This window comes from Microcaecilia unicolor, chromosome 4, assembly GCF_901765095.1.
Source record: "Microcaecilia unicolor chromosome 4, aMicUni1.1, whole genome shotgun sequence".
NCBI lineage: Eukaryota > Metazoa > Chordata > Amphibia > Gymnophiona > Siphonopidae > Microcaecilia > Microcaecilia unicolor.
In genome coordinates, this window is record NC_044034.1 from 195,563,653 (window position 1) to 195,578,261 (window position 14,609).

At 42.9% G+C, this 14,609-nt stretch overlaps 1 protein-coding gene across 6 annotated transcripts in view; it reads right to left on the reverse strand.

Moving 5' to 3' along the window:
• Positions 1–205: 205 nt before the first annotated feature.
• The window catches only part of HPS5 (HPS5 biogenesis of lysosomal organelles complex 2 subunit 2), a 379,294-nt gene continuing 364,890 nt past the window's right edge, over positions 206–14,609 (reverse strand). For 5 of the 6 annotated variants that reach the window (XM_030201106.1, XM_030201107.1, XM_030201103.1 and 2 more), the window contains 4 exons: positions 14,219–14,332; positions 9,138–9,244; positions 7,970–8,252; positions 1,814–2,150 (listed from right to left, as the gene is read on the reverse strand). In XM_030201106.1, coding sequence (XP_030056966.1) covers positions 2,090–2,150; positions 7,970–8,252; positions 9,138–9,244; positions 14,219–14,332 — 565 coding nt within the window. In that variant the 3' untranslated portion in view covers positions 1,814–2,089. Of the gene's footprint in view, positions 751–1,813; positions 2,151–7,969; positions 8,253–9,137; positions 9,245–14,218; positions 14,333–14,609 lie in introns of those variants that run through there. The other variant, XR_003941938.1, reaches the window with a different exon arrangement.

Sequence of the window (14,609 nt, forward strand, 5' to 3'; positions counted from 1 at the left end):
ATCATAAGCACCCCTGTCTCTCCCTTCACCCAGGGTCTACATCTTAAAGTCATCAAGTCTCACGTCTTGTGGCGCAAACCCCATGATAAAACAAACAGGAGGTAAAAATCCTCACGAAACCGTGAGATGTGGAGAAAAAAGTGAGGAAATTGAATGAGGATACCAAATATGTTTATTCACATAACAAATGACGAAAATTTCATAAAAAATGACCCGACACGGCCGTGTTTCGGCCCAAAAGGCCTGCCTCAGGGGTCTTTAAAACCTTGGAGAGTGCGACTTGAAGTATGTGCTCCAAGGTGAATGATAAAACAAAATTCTTTTGGGTCTCCTCTCTTCTAAAGAGGGTTTTGTATGTTAAAGAAGGAAGAACGGAACAAGCTCATTAAACTCCTCTGCAAAAACAACGTGTGCAAATTGTAGAATATAATGAACTAAAGTCATTTCCTACTGTCCTATTTCTTTGTTTCCTGCCTAGACAGGTAAAGGAAGCAACAATTCAAAATGCAGTGGCTTTTCAGACCATGGTAGCCAAAACTATAACAGTGATTTCCAGGTTAATGACCTAATGCCATAAAATATAATCACCTATTTCAAATAAAGGCTAGAAAAACAGAATTTGAAAATACTGCTTAACAGCCACCCTCAACTTAGCACTAATGTAACAATACTGGTAGCTTTAAACATATTATGGAAGATGCAGGTCTGATTCACATTCAGCATTATTTATTTATTGCAAATTTTAATCACCTTATTATATTCTACAATTTGCACACGTTGTTTTTGCAGAGGAGTTTAACGAGCTTGTTCCGTTCTTCCTTCTTTAAAATACAAAAAAGAGAGGAGACCCAAGAGAATTTTGTTTTATCATTCACCTTGGAGCGCAAACCCCATACCATTTTCTGCGCTTTTTTTCCTAAACCACTTCAAGTCTTTAAAACGTCCTTAGCAAGATGCAGCCTGCAAAACTAAGCACAATACTCCACGTGGGGCCTCATTCCTAGTTATACCTCTCTATGCAACCTGGCATCCTTCTGGCTGTGGCCACCACCTTGTCGCACTGTTTTATCACCTTAAGACCCTCAGACACCATCACCCCAAGTTCCCTCTTTCCTCCTATCCTGTACATTTCTATCACTCTTCGCTTCTTTGCATTAAACTTCAACTGACAGACCTTTGACCATTCTTCTAATTTTTGGAGATCTCATAGTTTCTACGCTCTCTGAGGTATCCACTGTATTGGCTATCTTTGCGTTATCAGCAAAAGGGCAAACTTTTCCTTCTAACCCTTCAGCAATGTCTCTCACAAATATATTAAACAGAATCAGCCCAAATACTGACTGTTGAGGCACTCCACTTCCACAAGATCATAAGGATTTGAACTAGGCTTCTCTCATTCTTAGCCTGCTGCACTGTTAAGATACTCCTCCATTTGGAAACATAACTACTCTAGGAGATAAGGAAGCATTCACAAACTCATAGGAAGTAGTTTGAGGGCACAGTGCTGAGAAAAGTTACATCCCATCTTGTCTAATGAACTAAAGTCGTTTCCTACTGTCCTATTTCTTTGTTTCCTGCCTAGACAGGTAAAGGAAGCAACAATTCAAAATGCAGTGGCTTTTCAGACCATGGTAGCCAAAACTATAACAGTGATTTCCAGGTTAATAACCTAATGCCATAAAATATAATCACCTATTTCAAATAAAGGCTAGAAAAACAGAATTTGAAAATACTGCTTAACAGCCACCCTCAATTTAGCAGTAATGTAACAATACTGGTAGCTTTAAACATATTATGGAAGATGCAGGTCTGATTCACATTCAGCATTATTTATTTATTGCAAATTTTAATCACCAAATGAAAATTAGGGCTGAACCTTTCATATTACAGGGAAATTATCTAGACTTAAGAAGACAACAGTTACATCTGAAATACACATACATACTTTTAAAATATGCCAAGTTCAAAGGCTTTAATAACTTCACGTGCAAGTACTATGGCTTCTGGTTCAAGGAATAAACGTTGGTGGAAGATGGTTTTAAGGGATGTATGTGGTAAAGCACTTGGCTGCTCTCTGTGGAACGTACTATTATGCTTGCTGAGACCACAGGAACCGTTCACACCTTTCCAACATAGACTGGATCACAGCTCTGAAACATACAAATGCAGTATCAGCAAAAACGGTCTGCATTTTCCCTTAGTGTTCTTTCTATTACTGGTTATTTTTGTGCTATAAACAGTGACGTGTAAGTCCCTTTTTAGCGTCCCTCCAGACCAGCACAAACAAATTGGTTAGGCACTTCTACTAGTAGATGAAGACTGAGAACCACTAAGTAACCTATAAGTGGGCTATGCAGTCCCTCTAGAGTGTTTGTTCAGAGGTGATAAGTCTGCAGTCCTGGTCTGGTTTTTAGGTTTTAGATTCAAGATATTTAAAAAAAGGATCCTCATGGTGCCTTTTGCTGGATAGAGTTGGGAGTCTCCTGTACCCTCGGGGGGGGGGGGGGGGGGTGCCAAACCAGGGTAGCTGGGTCCCTCCCCACCTTCCCCGACTGCTTAGTGGTTCCTTGGATGTACTGTGCTGTCTGGGGACAGATACTCCACCTTAAAAAAAAAAAAAAAGCCCCACAACACAAACACAAGCTTTTTTGCTTCTGGGAGAGTTTCTCCAGGTTTGGCAGTCTTGTGGCTGTCTCTAGGTTGCTCATTTCTGTGCTGCCCGAATTTTCTTCTGCAAGGCTTCCGCAATCAGTAGAGAGAGTAAGTGCTGTATTCAACTGTGCGGGTCACTTTAAATGTTGGAAGCGATTCTGGAGTTATCTGTCAGGGTCTTCCGCAGGGACTCGGGATAGCTGTAGCGGCTTGGTGGCCAAACCCAGTTTCTGTTGAGCGTAGCGTGTCTTCGACAGGGATTCTTATGACTGAAGTCTGGTGGATCAGGAGCTGGCTGAAATTGCGATGGGCTCTTCCTTCCTTTCGGTTGCTATGACTTGTGGCTTCATGGCTGGACTGCGGCATCCAAAGCTAAGCTCAGTAGGATTCTTTTTTGGGGTTCTTTGCTGTTTGGTGAGGAGCTGGATAAATTGGTGAAAAGTCTCAGTTAAACTAAAGTTCAAGACTTTCCTAAGAAGCTTTTCGGCTCAGGACCGCTTCTGTGAGGAGTGTCACTACAGACCTGGTAGGTCGGGCTCTGCGCCGTGTAGTTGATTTCCAACAGACTCAGTCCTTTCGGGGGAACTCAGCATATTGTGGTTCCGGTTCTGTGCAATGAGGTGGGCACAGGCAGCCCAAGGAGGGCTTCTTTTGGCCCATTTTAGACCTGAAGGGGGTAAATCAAGCTCTTCGGGTCACGTCTTTCTCATGGAAATGTTGCAATCTGTGATCGTGGTGGCACAGCCAAGCGAGTTTCTCACATTCCTGAATCTTATGGAGGCTTATCTCCATATTCCAATTTGGCACTTGCATCAGAGATTTCGTTGTTTCGCCGTTTTGGTTCTGTGCATTGTCCTTTGGGTAGGCAACCATATCAAGGTGATGGATGTTGTGGCGGCTCTCCAGAAGGAAGGAATTTTGGTCCATCTACACTTGGACGATTGGCTAATTTGTGCAAAATCTCACCAGGAGAGACGGTTGGGTGATTCAGCTATTGCAGTCATTAGGCTAGGTAGCCAATTTGGTCAAAATTCATCTGATCCCTTCTCAGTGTCTGGAGAACTTGGAGTATGTTTTGATACAACACGAGTCTGGGATGAGTGTTTCTCCCAGAGGTCCAGATTCAATAGTTTCAGGCTCAAATTTGAAGTCTCTTGCAGTCACTGTCCACTGTCCTTGGGCACAGGATTATTTCCAGGTCTTGGGTTCCATGGCAGCAAGCCTGGAGGTGATGCAGTGGGCCACAGCACACATGAGTTGCAGGATGCACTCCTCTATAGTTAAGTGTCCTCAGTCCCACAACAAGAAAACAGTGGAGTTAACCAAAAAGGACCAGAGTGCAGCCAAAGATGTCTTCGAAGAAACAGTTTCTATGGCACCCGCACACATCAGTATCATAAACAAATGCAAACTCACTCGGTGTATCCTTGCTCTCCTGCAATTATGCGTTTTTAGTTTCATTTATACACTATTTATATTACTGTATTATGATTTCCTATTGTGCATTCCTTTTATTTTCACTGTCCCCTCTTCTGGTTTTTAACAGTGTATTGAAGAGGTATATTCGTATATTACCTCATACACACAGCCTTGGGTATGTCATTCTATTTTATCCATTTTTGTTTATTGCTTTAGACCCATATATCTATTTAGATTTTTTTTTATCATTGCTTTAGTATATTGTTTTTTTAGCTACTTATGAATTTTTTCTAAATGGTGTTAATTTTATGATTGATTTTTTTTTTATAGTTCTGCTTGTAGAATTGTTTTACATACATATTTTCATGTATGTGTTTGTAGCATATTTTTAACATTAGATTTACACTTAAATTTTATGTGCATCTTACATTCATGTTTGTTAATTCTTTGTTTTTTTATGTTATTATTGTATTCATTTGTTCTTAGAGTGCCTGCATCAGGAGCCCAAAAAACAATGTAGCCAAAACACTGCCAAGTGGGTTTGCATTTATTTATGATACTGATGTGAGCAGATGTCTTAAAAGAACTGATTCTTTGATTGGCATCTTTGGCTGCACTCTGGTCCCTTTTGGTCACCTCCAATATTTTCTTGTGCTCCGTGTGCAGGTTTGTCCCTCTTTTTTGCTTTCTTTGCTCCTCAGTACCACACCTTGGAGACTCCACTTCTACTTTGGGGGCCTGTGCATTGTAGTCTGCGCTGGTGGCTGGATCCAGCCAATCTTTCACAAGGCTCATCTCCACAATGGATGCTAGTCATGACGGATCCCAAACTTTTGGGATGGGGGGCATTTTGCCTAGTGTTGATCTTCAAGGGAAGGCAGTTCAGGTCCTATTGGATAGCGCCACAGAGGTGGCTCTGATGGAGTGGGCAGAGTGTCATCTCACAAATCTGTCCACAGCGCATATCACAGTCTCAGCAGAAAGGCCATCGATCCTCGGGAATAGTGTCTGGGGGATGCCACCTTCAGTCTTTTTTTTTTTTTTTTTAATATTTCAACATTTTTATTGATGACAGATTATGGTAATACATCAGTGTCTTTTTGACAAACAATGAACACCAGCAAAACATTCAAAACATAACTTTATGATAAAAGCCATCACCATCCCTTTTTTTATATATATTACTGTCCTTCCCCTCTAACCCTCCCCTTCCCCCTTATTTGTGATTCCCACTATGTCAACCAGATTAGTATAACCGGTCCCAGTAAAGCATTCCTTTATACAGTATATATTTTGACTAAACCAGGAGAATGAAAAGCTGTTTATGTGTTAGTCCCACCTTCAGTCTTATTGTCAAGAAATGGGAAGCTCCGATCATGGATTTCATGGCCACCATTCACATCACCAAGGCTCACCGTTTCTTCAATCAGCACTGGGATGTTCAGGTGGAGGGCTAGAAAGCTCTAGAATAGCAGTTGCAGAACTCGGGTCTTCTTGTTTCTGTTGTGGACCCTGGTACGCACAGTCCTACAGAGGATAGCTTGTCATGCTGGTCTGGTGGTGTTGGGTTGCCCCACAGGCCATGGTAGAGAGACTTGGCTCATCTGATGGTGGAAGTCCCTCTTCAGCTGCTGGTCTCGGAGGATCTTCTCACTCAGGGCCCGATGGCAATGTTTGATCCAGCTTCATTTTGTCTTATTATTTGGCTCTTGAAATGTGTATTTGCGGATAGCAACTCTCTTGGGTTCCAGGAAGCATTCTACTTCGGAGCATTTTTGAGGACTGGTGTTGCGATCATCTTATTGTGCCTCTCAGGGCCTCCTTGACACAGATTTTGGAGTTTTTGCAGGATGGTTTCAGGTGGCAGTTCTGCCTACTTGAGGGAGCTTGGTTCAGGGCAAGTGCTTGTGGCTCATTTTTTGCAAGCAGTGCATCTGCTTTCTCCTCCATTCCACTTGTCTTTTCCCCCCCTGGGATTTGGATCTGGTGTTGTTGGTTTTGGTTTCTCCTCCGTTTGAACTGTTGGGGGATTGTATGATTAAGGATCTTACCTTAAAAAGATGGTCTTCTTGGTGGCTATCACTTTGGCATATCGTATTTCGGAGCTGCAGGCTCTCTCGTGCGGGGAGGCTTTCCTGGCATTTTCTAAGACCTGTACTTTTCTTCCCTAAGGACATCTCTGCCTTTCATGTCAATTAGTCCATTTCCCTGCCGGTGTTGGGGGATCACGATGGTACAGTGCAGCAGTGAAACTTGAGGAAGCTGGATGTTCAACAGGACGCAGGAATTTCGTTGTTTGGAGCATCTTTGTTTTGCTCAGTAGTAGCTGAAGTGGTGAATCAGCTTCTAAGGCCACGCTTGCTGGATTGGGATTAAGGAAATGGTGATGTTGGCTTATCTTTTAAAGAAGCAACTACCTGGGTACCTCAAGGCTCATTCCACAAGGAGGCAGGCCACCTTGTCGGCTGAATTGTCACTGGTTCCATCTTAGGAAATTTGTAAGACAGCCATGTGGTCTTCTTTGCATACCTTTGTGCATCACTATGTACTAGACATACAAGCATGTCAGGATGCGTCTTTTGGGGTGCGTGTACTGCAGACAGGTCGGGAGTTCTCTCTGTAGTTGCAGCTGCGAGGGGCAGTTGTTAGGTTGTGGTGGTACTATCTTCTTGTTATAAAAAAAGTTTTTTTAATTAAATTTTTTTAAAGTTGCCTTTTCCAAGTGATTGGGAATTTATATGTTTGGGCATGGGTGGTAGCACATAGTTCTCTGGGTTATCGAGTGGACTGTTCAGCTGTCACAAGGATGTCTGCTTGGCTATTCAAAGACTCTAGAAGAACTGCACAGCCCACTTATATGTTACTTAGAAGTCAGTGGTTCTTAGTCTCCACCTACTAGTAGAGGTGCAAGAACCTATTTGTCTGTGCTGTCTGGAGGGACTAAAAGAAAGAAAACTAGCAGGCAAGACCTAATTTCTCCTTCTCAGCAATGCGAATATCTGAGGAAGATCAAGTGCCTTGCCCAAGGTCTCTTGCAATGTCAGTGAGAGACATATTTTGGAGCTTGGTTTTTCTACTAAGTCCTTAATGTTTCTAGATTTTTTAGCACTGTAAAAATGTGAGAACTAATTACTTGACACAGCACTGTGTTTCAGCCTGGGGCCTGCTTCAGGAGTCTGTAGATAACAACTAGCTGACAATGTCAGTGCATCCTCTGATCGCATGGCCGATAAACCACTCATTTGGTTTATCAGCCACGCGATCAGAGGATGTACTGAAATTCTATATTTTTCACAGTCTTTTTCAAGACTCTTCCTTGGTGTTGTCCCTCTCATTTCTGGAGTCCAAGGTCAATTTCCCACTTATCTTTTGTTATTACATTCCATGGGATTTCAGAGTTCTCCACCTTGGTGGATTTCCGCTAGCACTAATTACTTGATATCTACATCTGAAAAAGAAAGCGATAGGCTCCAAAACTCATTCCTAACTTGCTATAAGTGGGGAAGTATACTGTGCATGGCTCATGGATTCTTTCCAATGTATGTGGATGACTTTATGCATTTGTTGCTTGTGAGTTTGTTGATGGGTATGTTATGTGGAAGAGGAGTGGTGGGGGTAGTTGTAGAGTATCGTTTTTAGGATTAGGGTAGTTTTTCAAATTGGAGCAGTTTGAGCACAACAAAATAGTTGTGCAGGGGAAGTAGTTGGGGATGGAAGTATTTGGTGTAGTGGGACAGTTGTGAGATAAATGTCAAATTTGTTATTCCTCTACTTAACCGAGATGATTTTTCAAAAACAAAAAAAAAAGCAGTGAATAAATATTCTCAGATAGAAAAACTCAAACATAATTAGAAAAATTTTTTTTTTTTTTAACTTTAGTGTTAAAACAGACTCTTACCTTTGCCTTTTTTCAGCAAGTCTCAGAATCTGACAGATCCTAGTAAACCTCTCAGATAATTCCCCCGTGAGCCCACACTCCTGTAGCAGAAGCCAGGCACGATCTGGACCAACCACCTTGGCAAGCAACAGAGAGACATTTTCAACACTGATGCAATTTGCCCAGCAAGAGTTCTCGGCACCACCGTTTCCAATCCGAGTTCCTGAATAGTTTAAACTGCTGCCAAAGCTCTGGGCACAATGTAGAACAAATCTCCACTCCTCCATAGTCTCAGGTACCACGCCTAAGAGAAACAATGCCTACATTAAACCTTTAGCACATTAAAAAGTGTGGCATGACTAAGGGGCCATTTTTCTAAAGGGCATTAAGTTTTTACAGGACCAGCTGAAAAGACTGTGGCACCCTGAGGCAACTTTATCTGCTTCTCCCCTACCACCCCCCCACCCCCCCAAAGTAGTGATACAGGGCACCAAAATCCCAGATCCACATCTCTCGTCTCTTCCTTCCCCCATCCTCTGATATACTGATCTGAAGGCAGAGAGACAGAGGAGAGAGATATGCTAGCTGGAATTTTGGTACCCTTTATCACTGCTGTCCTGAAACACTGCCTCACCTGGTCTAAGTTGAACTGGCCCTTAGCTCTTAATGCATGGCTAAAACACATACTAATAGGCTACTACAGAAAATGTTGAAGTGTTTTGATTATTTTGCCTGTTTATGTTTGCTAACCCACATGTTACCCGGTTTTCAAAATATTTTTTTGGGAAGGGGTGTGTCATGGGCAGAGTGGGTGTTCCCACGCTATCCAGCTATTAGGATTAGCGCATGCTAACTGGCAGCATTAATACGGGAGCACCTAGAGCCTCTTAAATAGTGCCCATGTTAATTTGTTTGCAGGTACTGTGCGCTAAAGGCAACATTAGAGCATGGCCTGCAACTTAAAGAAAACGAATTTAAAAATGTCACGTTCAATCTGAATTTAGTGTGTGGGGAAAGTCTCATGTTAAGCCCAGATTTTACTACAACTTGGTAAAAGGACCCCTAAGTATTTTATCTATATTAAATATTTCCAAATACAAAAAGCACAGTAGCTTTTATACCTTCTCTAGGGGTGAGAGATATAAGAACCACTGATTAGTTTCAGACTTTTACTTTTTAATTTACTAACCATTGGCTTCATCCAGCAAGCTCGTATCATCCAGATAAACAATATTGGTGAATGCTTCTTTCCTTCTATCGAGCTCCAAACAGAGAGACACATACCCTGGCCAATAACTGAAATATCAAGAACTTCAGTATGCCATACTTTGTATTGTTATTTGAATATTTTTACTGCTTATGTTTGATTTATTCTTACTGTACACTGCCTTAAGTGAATTCTTTCATAAAGGAGATAAATAAATCCTAATAATAAATAAAATAAATTCAAAGTCTTAATTACTAATCTTACAATCCTGGCATTCTGAATTCAACTACAGATTGGTTAAGAGCTCTTTCACAATGAAGGCCTTTACTGGTTTACACATCCATCTTACTTCTAGAAAACTATACTAGGAATATAAAGCAGTAAATCATGACATATTAGCCCAAAATGGGATTTTCAATAGTTACTCTAATTCTGTCAGCCTCCTGCATTAGATTTTTACATAAGTACATAAGTAATGCCATACTGGGAAAAGACCAAAGGCCCATCAAGCCCAGCATCCTGTCCCCGACAGCGGCCAATCCAAGGGCACCTGGCAAGCTTCCCAAACGTACAAACATTCTATACATTATTCCCGAAATTGTGGATTTTTCCCAAATCCATTTAGTAGCGGTCTATGGACTTGTCCTTTAGGAAACCGTCCAAACCCTTTTTAAACTCTGCCAAGCTAACCGCCTTCACCACGTTCTCCGGCAACAAATTCCAGAGTTTAATTACGCGTTGGGCGAAGAAAAATTTTCTCCTATTTGTTTTAAGTGTACTACACTGTAGTTTCATCGCATGCCCCCTAGTCCTACTATTTTTGGAAAGCGTGAACAGACGCTTCACATTCACCTGTTCCACTCCACTCATTATTTTATATACCTCTATCATGTCTCCCCTCAGCCGTCTCTTCTCCAAGCTGAAAAGCCCTAGCCACCTTAGTCCTTCGTCGCCTTTCGCTGTACCTTCTCCAATTCCACTATATCTTTCTTGAGATGCGGCGATCAGAATTGGACACAAATTCTCAAGGTGCGGTCGCACCATGGAACGATACAACGGCATTATAACATCCTCACACCTGTTTTCCATACCTTTCCTAATAATACCCAACATTCTATTCGCTTTCCTAGCCACAGCAGCACACTGAGCAGAAGGTTTCAGTGTATTATCAACGACGACACCTAGATCCCTTTCTTGGTCCGTAACTCCTAACGTGGAACCTTGCATGACGTAGCTATAATTCGGATTCTTTTTTCCCCAAATGCATCACTTGCTCACATTAAACGTCATCTGCCATTTAGCCGCCCAGTCTCCCAGTCTCGTAAGGTCCTTCTATAATTTTTCACAATCCTCTCGCGAGTTAACGACTTTGAATAACTTTGTGTCATCAGTAAATTTAATTACCTCACTAGTTACTCCCATCTCTAAATCATTTATAAATATATTAAAGAGCAGCGGTCCTAGCACTGACCCCTGAGGAACCCCACTAACTACCCTTCTCCATTGTGAATACTGCCCATTTAACCCCACTCTCTGTTTCCTATCCTTCAACCAGTTTTTAATCCACAATAGGACATTACCTCCTATCCCATGACCCCCCAATTTCCTCTGTAGCCTTTCATGAAGCACCTTGTCAAATGCCTTTTGAAAATCCAGATACACAATATCAACCGGCTCCCCTTTGTCCACATGTTGGTTTACTCCTTCAAAGAATTGAAGTAAATTGGTCAGGCAAGATTTCCCCACACTAAAGCCGTGTTGACTTGGTCTCAGTAATCCACGTCCTCGGATGTGCTCTGTAATTTTGTTTTTAATAATAGCCTCTACCATTTTCCCCGGCACCGACGTCAGACTCACTGGTCTATAATTTCCCGGATCTCCCCTTGAACCTTTTTTATTTTATTTTATTTATTTTTGTTACATTTGTACCCTGCGCTTTCCCACTCATGGCAGGCTCAATGCGGCTTACATGGGGCAATGGAGGGTTAAGTGACTTGCCCAGAGTCACAAGGAGCTGCCTGTGCCTGAAGTGGGAATCGAACTCAGTTCCCCAGGACCAAAGTCCACCACCCTAACCACTAGGCCACTCCTCCACTCCACATTTAAAAATCGGCGTTACATTGGCCACCCTCCAATCTTCCGGTACCACGCTCGATTTTAAGGATAAATTGCATATCACTAACAGATAAGGTACAGAGAAGGATGACAAAAATGATAAAGGGGATGGGACGACTTCCCTATGAGGAAAGGCTGAAGCGTCTAGGGCTCTTCAGCTTAGAGAAAAGACAGCTGAGGGGAGATATGAGTGGAACAGGTAGATGTGAATCACTTGTTTACTCTTTCCAAAAATACTAGAACTAGGGGGCACGCAATGAAGCTACAAAGTAGTAAATTTAAAACGAATCAGAGAAAATATTTCTTCATCAACGTGTAATTCAACCCTGAAATTTATTGCCAGTAAAATCAGTTAGCTTAGCAGGCTTTTAAAAAGGTTTAGATGGCTTCCTAAAGAAGTACAGAAGCCATTATTAAAATGGACTTGGGGAAAATCCACTGCTTACTGCTAGGATAAAAACAGCATAAAATGTATGGTACTGTTTTGGGATCATGCCAGGTACTTGTAACCTGGATTGGTCACTGTTGGAAACAGGATGCTGGGCTTGATGGACCTTCAGTCTGTCCCAGTATGGCAATACTTATGTTCTTATGTACCAATGGGTGCTAAGCACCCTCAGTATTGAGCAAGCTCCTTCATTATGTCCAGGAAAGGGTAATTTGTTTTGTGTATAGCATCCCCAATCATTTTGAAATGTTGGCACCTATGTTTGAAAGTGAAAGTAAACTTTACTTCCATTTTAAATTCAGTGTTGAAGTAGAAGTACAAGTTAATTTTAAAGTTAACTATGGTGGCTTTAGAAAGTGACCTCCTTGTCCCAGGCATAGGTGCCGACTCCGTGGGTGCTCGAGCACCCCCAATATTTTCAAACCTGCCCTCCTTGCTTTCCTGCCGCTCAGCCAGCGCTTAAAATTAATTTTACCTGACTGAACGGCAGTGAAAGAAGCAGAGTACAGCCGGCTCCGTCTTCACCTTTCTCCTTCCCTCTCAGCTGTGGTCCCGCCCTCATTTCCTGTTTACGCTGAGAGGGAAGGAGAAAGGTGAAGACGGAGCCAGCTGTACTCTGCTTCTTTCATTGCCGTCAGGTAAAATTAGTTTTAAGAGGTAGGGCAAGGAAGAGGGGAGAAATCGCTGAACATGGATGCAGGGCAGGGGGCAGGGGAGAGTTGCTGAACATGGATACAGGAGAGGGCAGGGGACAGATGAGAGTAGAACATGGATACAGGGGAGGGCAGGGGACAGATGAGAGTAGAACATGGATACAGGGGAGGGCATGGGGCAGGGGACAGAGGAGAGTTGCTGAACATGGATACAGGGGAGGGCAGGGGAGAGAGGAGAGTTGCTGAACATGGATACAGGGGAGGGCAGGGGAGAGGAGAGTTGCTGAACATGGATACAGGGGAGGGCAGAGGAGAGTTGCTGAACATGGATACAGGGGAGGGCAGGGGAGAGAGGAGAGTTGCTGAACATGGATACAGGGGAGGGCAGGGGAGAGAGGAGAGTTGCTGAACATGGATACAGGGGAGGGCAGGGGGTAGGGGAGAGAGGAGAGTTGCTGGACACAGATGCAGGAGAGGGCAGGGGAGAGAGGCAGGGGAGGGCAGGAGAAATGCTGGACATGGATGGAGGGGAGGGAAGACAGGAGGAGATGCACATGGATGGAGGGGAGAGAGGAAAATGCTGGGCATGGATGGAGGGGAGGGAAGAGAGGAAGTGAGATGAACATGGATGGAGGGGCGGAGAGAGGAAAAATGGTGGACATGGATGGAGGAGAGGGAAGAGAGAGGAAGGAGTTGCATATGGATGGAGGAGAGAAGAAAGAGGAAGGAGATGCATACTGAGAGAAAGGGAAAGAGGAGAAAAACTACACATGGATGGAGAAAATAGATGCTGGATGGAGAGGGAAGAGAGGGGGCAGATGCTGGATGGAAAGGAGAGAGAGAGGGGGCAGATACTGGATGGAAAGGGGGAAGAGAGGGGGCAGATGCTGGAAGAAAAAGGGGGAAGAGAGGGGGTAGACGCTGGATGGAAAGGGGGGAAGTTAAAGATTGAGGAAAGAAGAAACAAGAGACTGGGACCAACACAATTAGAAACAGTAAACGGCCAGACCACAAAGGTAGGAAAAAATGAATTTTATTTTTAGTTTAGGATAAAGTAGTGTGGTAGCTGTTCTGTTTTTGTGTCAGTATACTGTCCTGACCTGAGGAAAGAGGTTTTGGCCTTTGAAAGCTAATTGAAACATATATTTAGTCCACTAAAATGATATCATATTTTCCATTTTTTGTTTTATTTGTATTTGTTAACCTATAGTATAATGATTGAAATATGTCAGTTTTTGAAATTTGCATCTCTTTATATTTGCACAGTACAGGGGGATTGAGGGGTGGGACTGTTCAGGGAAGAAGTCCTGGTGCAGGCTGCAGGCAGCCTATGAGTGGCGCTGCCACTGCCCAGGTGAAGACTGCAGTAGATATAATTTTAAGGTATGGGGGGGGGGGGGGGGGGGAACGTACTGCCTGTAAAAAAAAAAAAAAATTTCAGCACCCCCAATCATTTTGAAAAGTTGGCTCCTATGGTCCCAGGATCTCCCGAGCAAGGCCACCCTTGGTCTGCCCCCTGGCATAGGGAAGCCCTTGACCAGAATACACATTCACTTCCCCCCCCCCCCCCCCCCCCACGGACAATTTAGTCACTAGGAAGTGCCCTTCATTAACCTTTTGAATGGACACCATCTTGAAAAATGGTAGTGGGTTCAGCTGATGTTACTGACATCAGGCAGACCACAGCTATTTTCCAAAAAGGCAACAACTCCAGAGGCTGATAGAGGATGTTTCCCAGGAACCAAGTATAATTGGTCCACTGGGAGGTGAGTGGGCAAAGGTGGTTTGATGGTGCATATTGCCCTACTATTAACATTTGGAGAACATGTCACAAATTTGCATCTTACCCATACGTCTTACAGATATTGGCCATTTTCTCCTTCATTGTAAAGCTAGCAGGCAGCTTAATCAGAAGTGAAATCAACTGACCATATCCCCAAGTAAACAAATGAGAGCAGGGTCTGTAAAACAGAAGAGAGGTTTTTATTTTTTGTTTTAAACTTCTGATAAAATTTGAAAGTCCTGCTGGTTATCTGCCTCGTATTTTAAGGATTTTTCCTTCTTATTACATATATCACTGCACAAATCTGAGTTAAAACAACTGGTTTTAGTGAATTTTGTTGCTCTGGTGGCTATGACACAATTGCCCATGTCTTCTCTGCTAGAACAGAATTTCATCTAAGTGCTGCAATGTGACAGGACAAAGTAAATGCTGAGTTTGGAATAGATATTGCTGCA